The sequence below is a fragment of the Musa acuminata genome, chromosome BXJ2-2 (assembly GCF_036884655.1).
Source record: "Musa acuminata AAA Group cultivar baxijiao chromosome BXJ2-2, Cavendish_Baxijiao_AAA, whole genome shotgun sequence".
NCBI lineage: Eukaryota > Viridiplantae > Streptophyta > Magnoliopsida > Zingiberales > Musaceae > Musa > Musa acuminata.
Window position 1 is genome coordinate 26,634,744 of NC_088339.1, and position 16,717 is coordinate 26,651,460.

A 16,717-nucleotide genomic window follows, 5' to 3' on the forward strand; every position below is an offset into this window, starting at 1 on the left:
CGCGGGGATGTGGCGACAAACAGAGATTGTAACATTTTGTGGGGCATACATGTTATATTAAAATAATATACAGGGCAAATATGTCATTTTATAACTTTGCACTAAGTCCTCAGCGATCTTAAAGTCGAGGCCCGGCGTGAGCCGACTTTGTCGAGAGTTCCTACGGCCATGGCGAGCAGCGCATCGGCGGAGCGCAGAAAAGGATGGTGGTGGCGGAGGGCGACGGAATGCGCCGCGCGAGGAAGTGGAACACCTTGTGCCCCTGGCCCTCCCACCCGCCGCTGTGGGCTCTGCGGCGCTGTCGCTTACTGCTCCACCGCCCACCAGGTCAGTTAAAACCCTTCCTCGTCGCTTTTATCTAATTTTCCTTCATCTCTTCTTGTGCGTTATAATCTCCTTTTTTCCGACCATCGCGTTGATTGTCTTAATTCCTGTTACTCGTATGACGTCTTCGTGAATATCCTTTCCGGTTCCTTCAATTGTTCGTAACCTGATAATATTCTTGGGTTTAGAAGATTTCCCCTTTTTTGATCCTTTATTGAGGTTATTGATGGAAAAAATGAATAAATTGGATGATGTCAGGAGCAATAATTTTCAAAGAGATGGTTAAATGAATGACTAGAAAAACCAGGAAGTTTTGGCCACTGAGAACTGGTTGCGAGCAATCCTTGTCGAACTTGTTTTTCCCTTCAATGAGGCAATGCACAATACATATGTCATGAGCGCGGTTACTTTAGTTAAAAGACATTTTCCATTAACTCTGTACAAATGCAAATTTTATATCTATTTTAGAGTCACCATCTTCTTCAGCTAGGTCTAGTCTTACGCTATGGTCACTTGGTGTAAACGAGTGTTCAGAACTTCTTTAAGGGAGTCCAAGCACCAAACTAGCAAGGGCATCAAGACAGTAATTGGACACCAATTGACCAAAAAATCTAAGTTGATAGGTTATGGGCTGACTAGTATATATATTTGATGGAAGCAATAAAATAGGACTTTGATCATGTGAAAACCTAAATAGCAGATATAACATCTACTCAAGACTTGAAAAGGAGATTTTTTTAATATTAAAAACAAGTCATGAGCCACCAGGTAGCTTGTACTCCTTGCTCTGATACCACATGATACAGGACAGAAGCTGTAAAAACAGAACCATTCGAAGAATGAAGGAATTTTTTAACGAAAATTGGCCATGGCCCATCCTTATAATTGTGGGCTTACTTTAATTGCTTTGCAAATAAGAAAGATTCCTATGATATCATCAAAGTACAAACTTACCTTTCAAAATTTTATTTTGGGTAATTAAATCAGAAAAAACACAAATTAGCAAAAGGCCCAGAAATTTCTAAAACAAAATTCCAATGACATGTTTAATTGCCTCATCATGTCTTTGTCCATGCTTCCTGAGGATTGGCTGTTGTGAGGATATACTTAAAAGTGTATGCTATTGTGCTTCACACATCTCTATTTTCTTATGATACATCTAATGGCTAACATAGAACTCATGTCAATCTTCTACGTTTCATTTTGCAGATTTCACATTGGACATATCATAAAAAGGAATGTACAAGGCTTGAAGAACAGATGAGGCATGTGGATATATTAAGTGATTTCCCCTTTACATTCTTTATTGAAGACATAAACCAGGTTACCCATATTTTTCCTTTTACTTTCAACTTATTGTTCTAAACTAAGATTTTATGGCATGTATATGCTAGTATGAATCTTAAGGATCTCATGCTCTTTATCTATATTTACATTGTCATCTTGCTTTTGTAATACAATTCTGTACCAAATGGATTTATACGGTTATGTGTGAAAGTGCATGATATTTAAATGTTTACGAAGTTCTTAAAGTTATTATAGTATATGGGCATGTTCGTAATTACATAGTGGCAGCTCATGCTTTAAAGATTATATTATTATTGATTTTAAATCATGAAGAATTTGTATGAGGTAAGTAAATGAGTGGAGTGCTCCTCTTTCAATAGATTTGTCACCTTTATGCATATCATGACCAAGCCTTGTTTGAGGACTCCTTTTCTGAAGATATTTCTTGTAAGTGCTATTTAAACATATCATTATTTTAAACAATGTCATGAATTTCCTTTCATGTTTACTCTTTAAAAATGATCTTTCTTACTTATTGTCTATTTTTTTATGTTGTTATTTCACTCTTCGAATGATTTACTTGGTGCTTGTAAAAGCAGGAGAGTAGATGTTCTTTTTTTACTTCAAAGGGTCTCCACCAGATAGGACTATGGAAATCTGAGTGCAGCTGTGGATCATTAGCTGTTTCGATGAATGAGTTGTGGTTTGTGTGGTTTACTTTCTTCAGAATCCTGCTTTTTCTGTTCCTTGACAACTTATTTCCAACTGCTGCTTTTTTGTTCTCTGACAACCATTTTTCTGAATACAAGTTAATATTAGTATCCGTTAGATAACTTCCTGTTGAATTCAGAAAGAGTGAACCATTCCTCTCTCTAGTTTAATCTCTTACTAATGTAAAATCAGTGTAGCTATCCGTTAAGAGGAAACTTTGAGACTCGGTACTTGTGCTCAATTTGTGCCTGGAAGTAAAAATATTCTGGGGATCACAATTATGTGGAAGGCATGTTCTCCAGTTTAGGAGGAATGGAGTGTTTGATATTTACTAAAAGGGGTTGCCAAATTCATTAGGGGACATTGCACAGTGAATGTAGGTATAGGATTATGTGGAACCACTAGTATATTTTTCGTCTCTCATTTTCTTGGAATTTGGTTACATAGACAAAAATGGGAAGGGGAGTATAGTTGGTCAGGAGTCCATGCCTTTCACCAACCATATACCCCTTTTCTACTAGATAAAGATTTAGTCATCCATATACATGAACACAAACTATATGTGTAGATAATATTTGTTTGCATTTAGGAAGTCGTATCCCTTTGGCATACATAGATGCATACACTGATTATGTTATATATACATATGTGAACATGTAAAAATCTGTGTCAATGCATATATATGTAAAAATGTCCAGGTGGATATGTTTATTTATATATGTATTTAATAAAATATCTTCATTTAATATAACTGTATCTAACTGAAAACATGTTACATGGCAGGTTAAATGATAATTGGAGTCTGCCAAGTTCCCTATGCCCATGTGCTGGTATATTTTCTCTTTCTCTCATAGTGCAATCAGGCTTCTTTGCTGTTTTTAAATTAGCTAGTGCCACACAACTCTCAACAGAACCAAAAAGTCAACTGTCAAGTTGTTTGAGCTGCTGGGAAGATTATTACCAGTGGAGATGTCTGCCACTCGATTCACCAGTCGCATTATTACTTCACTGGGTACTCCAAGTTTTCCTTTTAAAGCAACTATGTATAACTTGGTCTTTAATCTGGATGCCTGTGACTTTGTCACTTATAATGACTGCTAGACAACAAGCTCATTTTCCATCCTTGCTTTGATATTCTTTCTGTCTTGTGCTTTAGACATGCATGAGCCAACTGAGTATTATTCTGGTGCTGTGTTGGCTAATTAAAGTGTAAAATCCTCTCGCTTGTCCTTCTTGTTTCACCAATATCTGTCTTCTTTCCTGACTTGTGCTGTTCCCTAACATTTGAGGCCCTTCACTGATCAGCACATCCATTACAATATTGTAACACCCTTGATGCTTGTGGTTATGAACCATGTCCAGAACATCTAGCACTTTATAGAAGATATCCTGCAAAGTATAATGAAACAGAATTAGATAGTGGCTATCAGGTATGACACCTGGGCAATGATGATATGTGGATTTCAAAAATAATAATTGGTGGCTTATCTTGAATCATAAGTTGCATATGCAAGCTAAATTTTGGCATGGTATCGCATGATACTTTATTATGTAAACTCCTCCTTGCTAAGGACATGTGATTCTAACGAAAGAAATGACTTGAAATTGTATCTTCATGTTATAACCAAATATGTCTAACCAGTAGAAGGGCTTATTTAAATGAAAAAGGTTATTCTTTGCTGTATAACTTAGCCTGTCATAACATAAAGCATAAAGTTATCGCACAACAATATCCTTTTTCTATTATCTTTTGGTATTCTTCCCATTTCTCTTATATCATAGTAAATTCCATCTCTATATGAGTGTTGTCAAAGCCCTGCAGTTTGTGCATATGTAAATTCTTCTACCAGAAGGTTAGTTACTTGTGCATTCTTACCCTGTCATTTTGTGCCTACTTTGAATATCTTTCTACATTAAAATAGGAAAGTATTCTTACCCTTTGAAATGAAGTCTGTAAATCAGTCTAGGAAAAATATCAAATTTAGTTGAAAATTTTGTAATTTTTTTTTCTTCAATTACAGCCACTAACTGTGTATCACTGCTTTCAACTTTTGGCTGCCCAAGGCTCAATTTCAGAAGTTAAGGACGAATTAAATATACACTATTTAGGTAAAAAGAATCTCTTTTGTATCTTGGTGATTTATCAATATGCCTGATTTTCAATATTGCAGAATTCTGTTTTTTGGACATTCTGTAGAAACACTTTGAATTTCTCTGTGCTTTAATTGTATAACAGCACTTGTATGTCAACTGTATATCATCCTTCTTCAATTTTTTATTGATTGTCCATTTATAGATGATATAGTTGTTTTTTTACGTTTGATTGAAGATGAACTATTTTTTTATTGAATTGCAATAATAATGATATGGTTTAGCATCAAAATATATAAAATAGGTGTAGCATTAGACTACAAGCATCTTTGTTGTGATTTTGAGTTAACATTATTTGTTATGACTTGTTTTGTATATTGCATGTTTTCATGTGAGTTCCATATTAAAGTTAGATTACACTATTTGTTCCAAGTGATTGTGGACCACGTGCTTGTATACTGTAGCACAAGTTCACACAATTCATGCTGTAACTTATTATTTGAAGGACCTGAGAAAGAGCTTTTGCAACTTGGGGTCTTTGGAGAGTTGCTGGCACTTTTTTCTGGAGTTCAAATACATATGGACCTTGTTGGTCCAGCAGTTCCACAATTTAGGTTGGTTTTCTAATCTACTTTTTCATATAAGTTTAAGATTGTGTTCTTTCTTGTTGATTATGGTCGCCAATTTAATATGAATTTGAGGTTGTTGGCAACATCAATTTTCTTGAATTGGTATTCAAAAATGACTTCATTGTAATAGGCTTTTTCATCTATCCTTTATCTCAAAACAAATTCACCTTATTGTGTATGAACAAGAACCATCTGTCTGATTTTTGCTGTTATTTCAGTTTGTTGCTAAGCACCTGCAACTTTATTGGTAAGTTTATTAATGTCCAAAGTTGAGTAGATTTATGAAGCCACATAGATAACTAAAGCTGGTCCTTCTGTTGTTTATGAAATTGATTTCTATTATGTAATGGAGATTGTCTTGCCATGATTACACATCTGGATTAACAGTTCATCCTTCATTCTGCCTACTAAATGACTTGAAGAATTATACAAGGAATTTATGCATTACATAATTGTTTGCTGCATTACAAATGTTGAGTCCTCCACAAGTTGTAATAGTGGTTCCTCAATTTTCCAATAGATTTTGTAGTTGTTTTTTATGCTAATTAGAATATGAAATTCATCCATTTTATTCAACTATAAGAACCTCTATAACATTATAGATATCGGTATGCACATAGTGTTGAAGCCTTCAAACCATTGCAAGGTTGTGCTGTTGTGATCTTGGATTCAGAGGTTTTCTGAGTCACAGTAAGCACACCATTGAAAAAGGGGAACAGGTTAGGTTGTTCTTTGAGCACATGGTTTCAAATACCAGTTGTATTGGTGTGTTTTGATCTATATATACTAGTATGGTTTAGGCCTGGTACCAGATTATATATTTTCGTACTGTCAGTATTCTTTTTTTAATGTTTTTCAGCATTATGAGGTGGTATAGGTCGGCAAACTGCCTGGTATACCAATATTTTACCAGTTCAACAACTTGTCGAAACTGGTATAGGACCAGTACTCAAGACCATGCTTGAGCATGTATTCAAGATGCAAAGAAGCTCGCTTTACATTTGCATACAGGACCAGTACTCAAGACCATGCTTGAGCATGTATTCAAGATGCAAAGAAGCTCGCTTTACATTTGCATACAGTTCTTTTTATCAACTCCCTCTAGCATCTGATATTCTCATGTTAGCATAGCGCCTTGGGCTTCCTTTCGCAGCTTTGACAAACATGAGTGTTTTGTCTCTTTGTTTCTGTTGTTTTCCGTATATGTTTTTTCTTACTGTCGGATACACTGTGTGTGTGTGTGTGTGTGTGTGTGTGATAGAGAGAGGAGGGGTGATAGAGAAGCTGCCTTCTTGTTGTGCTAGTGCTTTCTTTTTTATTTTTAGGTTTTTGCTTTTGTACTGCTTCCTACAGAATTTTTGTATATCTCCTCAGTATTAAGGTCACAAAAATACTCATTATAGTAACTCAACTGTTATTAGCCAGTAAACAAGATCTCCTATTTCTTTCCTGTTGCGAGATTGGAGAGGGGAAACATTTGTGGGAGTGTATGCCAAGGCATGCTTGATAAATCATGGTGAGATAAATCTTATAAGATTATCAAATGGTTGTATTGACATTTTTGTTGTTTCACATTTTTTTCGTTCACCTTCTTTTCTTTCTGTGTACATATGTTTCATGTGACTGACAGTGGTCCAAATATTTATATAACATTCTGTTGTACAGAATTTACTTATGCCCCTTGCTATTGACTTTATGTTCTTGTGTGTTTATTGTAGGGATGGGAAAACAGTAAGCCTCTGCAAGTACCTTCCTTGCGCTGAGCAGGACTGTATATGTAAGTCTTCATGTGCAGATTCTGGTGCAAGGAGATTAAATGGAAAATGTGTTACAGTACATATAAAGCTTCACAAAGGTTTCTACCATGACATATGTAGGAACATATTAAAGGTCAATTTTTGTTTACTATCCATGTTTTAGAGGTTTCTTGAACTGAAAATTTTTAAGTAGATATAACTTGCATTTAAATAGTGAACATGATGTGGGATCATAACTTTGCAAGTTATGTTTGCTTGTCTAGACAGCTGTTTTGTTGTACTTGTGGAAGGGCAGCATATATAATGCAAACACTTGCAGAATTTTAGGTGTAATGTATTTAAGATCAAATATTTTTTTTCATGTTTTGGTTTCATCATTTCTATTTTGACTCCATAGAGTGTAGAATGCTATCCTGCAAATGCTGATATGGACAGTGTTTCTAGTGACATGAAAAGGACACTAAAAGAAAATCCAAAAATCTGTATTTTGTTAAGCTGATTAAAATCTCTGCATACAAATAACCCCCACTCATTCAGTGACAAAATGTTGAAGCTTAATTGCCGAAGGCAAAAAGTGACAGAATGAAGGGAACAGAGATGTTAAATTTCCAAGTGGTACATACCTCCAATGTTTTCCATCAAGGTAAACCAAAAGAATAAATGATAAACATACCTTGTCTGGATACTTCTATAATCCTCAAACCAAGGAAGGTGCAAAAATTTCAGGAATATACATGTACAAGTACAAATTCTGCATGAACTAGCTTTCATTCAAGAGTGACTTTAAGAAACGATTTAGTTCTATATTGATATGGATGCTAGATAATCTTGATAATAAACAAGGTAAAATTTCGATTCTCTCTAGACTAAGAAAATGTATCAATAGTAAAAATTGAATTAAATATTGTGACGTGATGCACTTAACATGTTCTTGTTTTCATCGTCACATGTCAGTTTTGAATGAATTGATATGATGGATTGGCAGGTTGATATCAAGCTAAATTTGATATACGTTCTAAATTATAGCATGCATTGTGCAAACTCTTTGTTTGTTGCTTTCTTGATACTCATAGGGAGGAAATATCTCAGATCTCTATGATAAGCTTAGATTTCTATACTTATTATTTATGAGCTATTTTCAGGATTCATATCCTCACCTTATTATTGCTCCGAATGCTGGTGTTGCTGCTTATTCTAGTTGGTCACCCACTATTGTAAGTCATCCATACCATAGCATTCTTTTCCTCCTTGTGGTTATGATCAATTTCAATCAATTTTATTGCGGAGAAACTTAACTGGGCCCTCTATGCTCAGTCTCCTAGATGGAATAATAGTGTCAACTTACAGAATGGTTATAAGTATGATAACATAAGCTTCTTGGTATTACATTAACATTGATTTGTTACATTGGGATGTAGATGAGATAGGGTTTCTCTTTAGTTTCTCGAAAATATTATGATGGTTAGATCAATCCTCTATAGGAAAATTTGATGAAGCTGATACTATAAACAAACTTCCAATGTGGACAGGCAGATCTTGGCAAGTGTGTTTCATCATACCATTACCGGTGTCAAGAAAAAATGAGATTTATCATTGATTACCCGGATTGAGTCTCATGTCGGTGTCAAAGTATATCAATGTATACTTAGAAGCACATTGCACTTACTGGTAGTTTGAACTATGGAATGCTTGCCTTTTCTCATTCGGACAGCTTCTGCATTCTAGTTTAGGGATGCAGCCAACTGATTGATCCTCGGTTTCAGGAGCTAATTAAGGAAATGGGCATCCCAGCCATATTTACCGACTTCTGTGAGGAAGCTGCAAATCTAGCTGCCGATTGCATAAGCACTGTCACTAGCCTACCTCTCAGGCTGCCGGTATATCTGTTAACCTGTTCTTATGCCCTTCAATTTCGAAGCCTGGCCAAAAAAATCTGGAAACTAACTGGCTTCTTGTTTTGCAGATTCAAATCAATCCATTTAGGCAGCCGATGGTGGTGGAAGATAGCGCGTTATACGTCCCATGCTACTCAAATTGCTTTCTCTTTGGGATGTGATTGTATACAAGGTGTATTATTTGGTTTCTCATAAAGACACTTGGGGTAGAGGTTTGAACTGTGTGTTGAAGAAACAGAGCTTTTCTATCCTGTCAAAGATTGTTCGTTCTATACAACGTGCATCTATCAGTTTTTGTGGGATGCCTTTTGTTCTTTAATGACATCTTATTGATCTTTAATTGTGTTGATGAAAAGAACTAGTAAGTTATGGTTATCAAGAGACCATCAAATTGAACATCATGTATAGGAACAATCACAAACACAATTCAATCCCTATCGAAATAGACAACCCACAGAGCTTTGCAACTCAATCTCATGTGCACACACACCATCCTCGCATTATCCTACCCACACTGGCACTCAGATATCGACGTCACAATAGACCCTGTCGAACGTGGGCGTCGCGGAGAAGCTCACGAGCACAGGCGCGCAGTAAACCCTCAGCGTGTAGTGCTTCGTCTTTACCACCCCCACCTTCAACCTTATCCTCGCCCTTACCCTCACCTCCAACCCCACCTTCCCGGCCGACCGGTCGTGCTTCAGGCTCTTCTCCACCGATCCCAGCAGCGGCGTCGACGTTGCCGCCGCGATCACGTCGAGCGTCGTCACGTTCCGCCGCCGCTGGTAGAATGGTGCAACCTCCGTGAAGGCCACCATCTGGTCGTCGTACCAAACCGTGACCTCCATGAAGTCGTAGTACACTGAGACCCGGTGGTTGCGGTTGTAGGACCGGAGCGTGAGGTCGAAGGTGGCGTTGAGCGCGTGGCTGGCCGTGAGGTTGAAGCCGTAGACGCGGGCGTCGTCGACGGTGTACTCGAGCGCCTTCGGGCGGACGACAAGCCAAAAGATGAGGACGACGAGGCTGACGAGCACGATGATGCCAAGGCCGGTGAAAACGATGCACGGGAGGATGCCGGAGCGCGAACGCCGGCTGGGCAACGGGCGCTCGCGGACCATGGCGGTGAGTGTGGTTGCTGCCGAGGACGAGTGGCGCAGGGATTGGAACGGATATATAGAGCCGAGTTGAGAGTGTGTAGGGAATGTTTCGGGGAGTGCAAAAGTGGCGATCACAGGCTGTATGAAAGCAGAAAGCTTGCATTGTCCTTTGTTCTTTTTCGGCTTTGAATGTTGTTTTTAGTCACCGGAAACCTCCATGAACAACTCAGTAAGCAGTGCCATAGATCTGCATACTGCGTATAATTCACATCTCTCTCATCAAAATCGTTGGTGTTTGCAGTGTCAAAATCCTGTGGTACACGTTCCAAAGCACACAGCATTAGATTAGAACCAAAGTGACAAGGCCGTAAACCTGTTTATCCTTATCGCTTTGATGGATTGAGATGCCTCGTCTCGAGATTGTTCCAAGTATATTTCCCCTCTTTCTCAAGCTTTTTCTCTTGCCCTCCAGCCCAAGTTATGCTCTTGTATAGGGAACAGGGTTGTTGTCACAGGGCCCATGCGGACGTGTCAGGAATCGACTACAGCGATGGGCCTCAAACGGATTATAAGGCCCACAAACGTAGCCCAGCCGTTACTTGCCCCGACACCGATATAAAATGACAAATTTAGAGCCACGCATTTTGCTTATTGTAAATGAAAAAGCTCTTTGAGTTAGGATTATATTGTTGATATGAAATTTTATTTACTGACCTCGTTACTAACTGATGATGAGGTTATCGGTGACGACTTGATTTTGAATCATATGCGTAAGGGTTAAGAAATAACTGGGAAGATAGCTCGGGTGTCCACTTGTGAACTAAGAAGATTATAATTGGATGAGAGTCGATCTAATCCCTCCTATAACGTTAGAACAAAGGTCGAGAGTAAAATTATGGGTGACCATTGACTAATCTGGATAACAGTAGATTTGGTTTAGAAGAGTTGCTTTACGGTGTTTCCTCTTAGAGTTACTGTTGTTGGCTTGGGTGTGTATCATGTCATGCGAGTCCCGATCTCCACGTCGAGCTGACAGCCCGTGTCAAGCTGCAATTGGAAGGTGAATTATCCTCTTATCATTAACTAAAGCATCGCATAGAAGAGATGACACGTTTCCAATGTAGTTCTGTGTGATCGATGCTGATCTATGGCAAACCTTCAGTGAAATTTCCTCACGAGGAGAATGCAACACCAGATGGAGAAAGATCTTTTTCGGGCAGATGGACGCGATGACGAAGACGATGGAGAACACAGCGTGCCCACTTCGGCGGTGATCTCAAATGGCGGAGCCAAAACAAAAACAGTATGATTAGGGTGTGGATTAATTAGGTCCGACCCTGCATCCTTTTTATGATGTAGTGTGAGATGAGAGTGCCAATAGCTAGCTAGCTTCTCCATGTCCCATGTTTCCGAGCCAAGAGCAGGCGGCAGTGGACACTCGGCAGAGCACTACATTGCAACGCTCCCTCCATTATCAAGTACTTTTGAGCTCGATACGGCCGCCCCAACCCCGGCATCAGATACATAGGAGCCACTGACTGCTCGTCGTATACCACCCAAAACAATGGACCTCTTTATCCGAAGTCTCATCGGGAAGAAGTCAAGACTTCACCGAAAAGTAAAAGCATGCTGGCTGAAGTCGTAGTGCCGACTAAGATAAATGAGCTAGTGGGAGTGCCACAAAGCAGTGCTTATTTATATTGCCTCTCTTCTCGGCCTTCTCTTATTGGCCTCGCCCCTCACTGCGGCCAGTGGTGGCTTTCCAACAATATCTGCAAGCTTGTGGTGGTAGTGGTGGTGGTGGTTGTGCGAAAGGAAAACTCTGGTGAGCAACTTTTATTGCCACCCCGTTTAAGAACTATGAGTGGCTTCTGCGTAGGAACTCCTCACGTATCCACAAAGAAAACACGAAGTATAAATACTGGATTAGTATGATGACAATTATTGAGTGCGACCTTATCACTTGTTCAACTCATGCTGTCTTAAGTAAACGTAAACGTGGAGCGGACAGAGGAACTGAGCATGCAAGAATTAATCAACTGTGAATGCATGCATTTGCTCCGAAGTGTTCGTCTTAGACTCCTGATATCACTCATATGCATATATAATGTAGGAGTTGGAGAAGTAACACGTTGTTCTACGTCACTATTCCATCTCCATGCCCTTTAATAAAGACTCATTTTGTTGCACCCCATGTATAAAAGAATGCAGGATCATCAAAGGATACTGCTTGCTGGGAACTTATGAGTAGCATGTAGATTACTGGATGCATGCTTAGTGAAGTATATTAGAGTTAATCATAGTCTTCTGTCTTGTATATTAGAGTTGATCCTTTTGGATTATTATTATTATCAGTGAGACAAGCATGCAGTAGTCATTCGTAAACCACCAATCATGTATATTTAAGATTAAGAATGTAGAAAGACCGAACGGGATTATTCTTTTATCAACCAACGCAGAGTTCTATTAGCTTTAGTTCTCTAGATATCCTATGAGACCATATCTTTGACACGGCCACTGTAGGCTATGATGATGGCTAGAACAATGAAAGAGTTAAAAGCAGTAGACGTCATCTATCTCCGTATATATGAATCGAACTTAATCTAACTACTACACAAAGCAAGAAATGACATTGGATTCCATCAACCTTAGAATTGCTTGAAGTATCGAGTCCCAAAGTCCTCCTAACATGTCCATGTTTGTTGGCCGAGAAGTTGAAGGCATGCACTAGATGTTTTCTGAATCAGATAGTATAGGTTCCACGCATGGCTCAAAGGAAGAAACACTGCACATCCCCAGGGACATTGGGTGATGCTGCGTCAAGACTGTCATTGGATCTCTATCTATCGTTATGCTTTGTGGGGACTAATTCTTTCTCCCTGTAACTAAATTACTATAGGCAAAGATAATGACAGAAAAAAGGAACCGCAATCATCAACTTGTTATTAGCTCATACGAACCATTCCTTTTATTCTTGCACTTCGCTAGTGGAATCTTTGACGCTACCTAAAATCGGCATGCATTTTTTTGCTCTTCTGAGACGTACCAACCACTAGGCTGAAGCTCTTTGGTCAATGACATGCAATGCGGTATAACATAGGCCGAAAAAGGTCAAAGAAAAGGTTAAGACAAGTTAGCCTTAACAAAGAAGTTCTTTAATGGGGGTATCCATTCTTCTTTCATAAGCTACATTACGTAATAGTGGACATCCATGAAATCCTCCTTAAGTTACTTGATGATTTGTGTTAAAGACTAAGACAAGTTAACCTTAAGAAAACATATCATCGATGCAGTAGCTATGCCTTCTCCCGTAAGCAACATAACGTGATAAAGGACGTCCACGAAATCCTCCTTAAGTTATTGAATGATTTCTCATGATAATATTTGAGACGAGTCAAATTGCTCATGAGAATATGTTGAAAGGAATTCAACGTAAGCAATTCTAATACCAAAAAAGTAACCATGCATTCACTTTACATAAAGCAGCAAAGACTTTATGAAAGATTGATATTGTAGACAAAAGTTCACAGTGAAAAGTAACGAGGCATAAAACATCAACTTTCCAATTAAGAGATATAATCTTAGTGAATCGAGCTTTGTTTATTGTGCAAGACCAATGAGAGACAGGCTTGGCTGTTCTTGATATTTTGGTCAATAGAACAATCATTCCATATATGCAATAACTTGAGCTGTCTCATCTCATTCCCTCTCGGTCTCCATTAGCATTGCCTCACTCATTTATATGTCCATTGATCATCCAGTTCACTTGTCATAGAGTGGGGTGCATGGTAGAAAAGTTCTTAGATAAATCTCATCATTCTCTTTTTGATTAGGTCCACCCAATAAATCGTAGTCCAATCGCAGTCCAGATCTATGGTTTCGGCCAGTTAAATCAAAAGGCTATCTACCTAATCTTTTTCTTTATTTTGCCTTTTGATTCATTGTAATACTTCAACCTAATCTTCGCATCAGAGTAGTAGTAGCACTAAAGTCCATCCACTACCGTAGTTAATGTAATCTACAACTCTGGCCACGCTATAAATTGGTGATGACTCCAGCACTAGTTCATATCAGCTTTTCCCGGGCATTGCTCTTTACAGGTACAAGTGTTCGTTCCATGGAGAGTATTGTTTCTCTGCTTAGTCCCATGAGAGCCATACTTTTGGGTTTTCTTGATGAATGTTGAGAATGATGCCGAGCTTTTAAGCTGCAGACATCATCTTCATGATTATTTTTCTTGTTTGTTTTATGTATGCAGTTTCCTCTTTGAGCTTCTTTAGGAAGCTATACTGGTTTGGCTGCTCACCTAATGCTCATCATAGATAGACTGTCATAGACTATGTATACTATAAGAAACAGTCAGAGATTCTGAAGGTGAAAGATAAAAGGTTCCAAAGCACAGATTTATTACTCGAGAAAGCAGGTTGCTATTGATCTCCTTCTCTAGTATTTGCCCCATGTATTTAAAGACCTCACGTAGCTGAGAGATGCAAGGATGATCATGATTGCACAATATGTGCATGGAATCAATGCACTACTATCGATTTGGTTGCTATTCCTTTCTCCTACTGGATTGGTTCCTAACATGCATTTTCTTTCTTTGTTCTTTCAGATACTTTGTTGCTGTTTGCATAGGGAGTATCAAAGGAGTACGAGTCGGAAACATTGAGGCTGAACTAGATTACATTGTAGTAGTAGATCTTTTGCACTTGCCATATCTAGGAAAATGGCACTTGCTTCGATTCCTGCAGTAGTCCTGGGCTCGATTGCCTTCACCGTATTCTGGATGCTGGCTGTGTTCCCTGCAGTCCCCTTCCTACCCGTAGGAAGAACTGCCGGATCTCTTCTTGGTGCCATGCTCATGGTGATCTTTCAGGTCGTAAGCCCCGAGCAGGCCTACGCATCCATCGACCTCCCCATCCTGGGCCTCCTCTTCGGTACCATGGTCGTTAGCATCTACCTGGAACGAGCCCAGATGTTCAAGTACTTGGGCAGGCTGCTTTCATGGAAGAGCAAAGGTGGCCGGGACTTGCTCTGCCGAGTCTGCCTTGTTTCGGCCTTGGCAAGTGCACTCTTCACCAACGACACCACCTGCATTGTGCTCACCGAGTTCGTCCTCAAGCTCGCAAAGCAGCACAAGCTTCCTGCCAAGCCCTTTCTCCTAGCATTAGCATCTAGTGCCAACATCGGCTCAAGTGCAACTCCCATCGGCAACCCACAGAACCTGGTTATAGCTGTCGAGAGTAAAATCTCCTTCATCAAGTTCTTTCTCGGAATCTTCCCCGCGATGCTTGTTGGTGTTGTCATCAACGTAGTGATCCTTCTCGGCATGTTTTGGAAGCAGTTATCGAGCAAGGAGGGCGAAGAACAGAAAATGGAAGTCGAAGTCACCGAGATGGAAGTGAATTCCCATACTTTCGTGCCCGCGAGAATGTCGCACCCTCCTCCTTTGGACTCCCAAGAGATGAATGATGTCGAGAAGAATGATCCGCGCAAAGACGGTTCTCGGCAAGGCTGTGCGCAAGTTTCTGATATGAAGAGGTTTCTGACAAAAAAGGAAGTGTTCTTGAAGGGCTCTGTGTATTTTGTAAGCATCGGCATGCTGATTGCTCTGCTAATGGGACTAAACATGTCATGGACTGCACTCACTGCTGCTCTGATACTGGTGGTGATCGACTTCAAGGATGCTGGCCCATGTCTTGACAAGGTAATTATTCCATGATCTTTCATGCTTAAAGAAAGCCGAAGAGAGGGAGATAAAATGCCTTTTGATTCTTTTTTGGAGTTCACTTATCTATGTTGAAAAGACTCCCGCGATTTACCATTTTACTATGCTCTGAACTTTGTTTCTCAGTGTTTAGCACTAGGAAATATCTTATTGTGAAAACTGACGAGTCTTAGAACTTGTGGAATGGCTCAGGTTTCATATTCCCTGTTGGTGTTCTTCTGTGGGATGTTCATCACTGTTAATGGATTCAACAGGACAGGAATACCGAGTGGCTTTTGGAATTTTATGGAGCCTTATTCTCGGATTAATCATGTGAGTGGAGTCACAGTGGTATCCATTGTCATACTGCTGCTATCGAACTTGGCATCCAATGTACCCACCGGTAGGTTAAGCTTCTCCTTGTTGCTTTCTTCTGCCACACGTACAGTACATTGGACTGCATGATTGAATCAAACATGGTTGCTAACTCAAAACTTACTCTCGAAATCAAATGAGTCTCTGATGAAACGTATCAAATGATCCACCACGGTAACCTCTTGATGAAACATTGGTGACAGTGCTCTTGCTGGGGGCTCAGGTGGCCAAGTCAGCCGCTGCAGTGTCGCCCAAGTACGAGGCGAGATCATGGCTGTTGCTCGCGTTCGTTAGCACCGTCGCCGGCAACCTCTCGCTGCTGGGCTCGGCGGCCAACCTGATAGTATGCGAGCAGGCGCGGCGGTCGGAGCTCCACAAGTACACTCTCTCCTTCTGGGAACACATTGTCTTTGGACTGCCGTCGACGCTCGTCGTCACCGCCGCCGGACTCCCGTTGATCAGGGCTTAGCTCATCGTCGTAGAATGCTGTAACTAGAAATAATCCAGATCGTTACCATGTACTCCTTGGTGATTCCCGAACGAGGTATACTTCTTTTAGGAGCTTGTATTCAGTGAAATGAGAGTTCAAGAAGCGTGTGAACTCGTATGTATGTATGTAGATCAGTAGATGCATGCTGGCCAGCTACAAACAAATATTCCAATCATGTATTCCTTTTTTCCTTCATAATTTGAGTTCGGATGCTCAATTGATCGAAACTAGAAACAAGGATAAAAAAGAAAATTAATGTTTATTAATAGCTAATAATCATCTAATTAGACTAATCCTTGAGCTTAGTGGTGGTGTTATCGTTATAATATCCTTTGAAGGCCCTTGGGAGGTAGA

At 39.6% G+C, this 16,717-nt stretch overlaps 3 protein-coding genes across 6 annotated transcripts; 2 read left to right on the top strand and 1 right to left on the bottom strand.

Moving 5' to 3' along the window:
* Window positions 1-85: 85 nt before the first annotated feature.
* Window positions 86-9,034, top strand: LOC135605664 (uncharacterized). Of its 2 annotated transcripts, none has more exons than XM_065096020.1 (11): window positions 86-327; window positions 1,534-1,647; window positions 2,208-2,314; window positions 3,106-3,152; window positions 3,234-3,334; window positions 4,344-4,431; window positions 4,919-5,027; window positions 6,761-6,932; window positions 7,942-8,013; window positions 8,563-8,676; window positions 8,763-9,034. In XM_065096020.1, exons 1-11 carry the CDS (start codon window positions 169-171, stop codon window positions 8,853-8,855), a joined length of 1,176 nt encoding a protein of 391 aa, XP_064952092.1. In that variant the 5' UTR covers window positions 86-168; the 3' UTR covers window positions 8,856-9,034. The 2 variants fall into 2 exon arrangements, with proteins under 2 accessions (XP_064952092.1, XP_064952093.1); XM_065096021.1 differs by having other exon boundaries at window positions 94-327; window positions 2,211-2,314.
* A 41-nt stretch (window positions 9,035-9,075) lies between these two features.
* On the bottom strand, window positions 9,076-9,976 carry LOC135605666 (uncharacterized protein At1g08160-like). The gene has a single exon (XM_065096023.1). It carries the CDS (start codon window positions 9,810-9,812, stop codon window positions 9,216-9,218), a length of 597 nt encoding a protein of 198 aa, XP_064952095.1. The 5' UTR covers window positions 9,813-9,976; the 3' UTR covers window positions 9,076-9,215.
* A 3,773-nt stretch (window positions 9,977-13,749) lies between these two features.
* On the top strand, window positions 13,750-16,561 carry LOC135605667 (silicon efflux transporter LSI2-like). 3 transcript variants are annotated; one of them, XM_065096025.1, is made up of 4 exons: window positions 13,750-13,891; window positions 14,404-15,498; window positions 15,712-15,901; window positions 16,077-16,561. In XM_065096025.1, exons 2-4 carry the CDS (start codon window positions 14,518-14,520, stop codon window positions 16,340-16,342), a joined length of 1,437 nt encoding a protein of 478 aa, XP_064952097.1. In that variant the 5' UTR covers window positions 13,750-13,891; window positions 14,404-14,517; the 3' UTR covers window positions 16,343-16,561. The 3 variants fall into 3 exon arrangements, with proteins under 3 accessions (XP_064952097.1, XP_064952098.1, XP_064952096.1); XM_065096026.1 differs by lacking the exon at window positions 13,750-13,891 and adding an exon at window positions 13,931-14,214; XM_065096024.1 differs by lacking the exon at window positions 13,750-13,891 and having other exon boundaries at window positions 14,242-15,498.
* The last annotated feature ends 156 nt before the right edge of the window (window positions 16,562-16,717 follow it).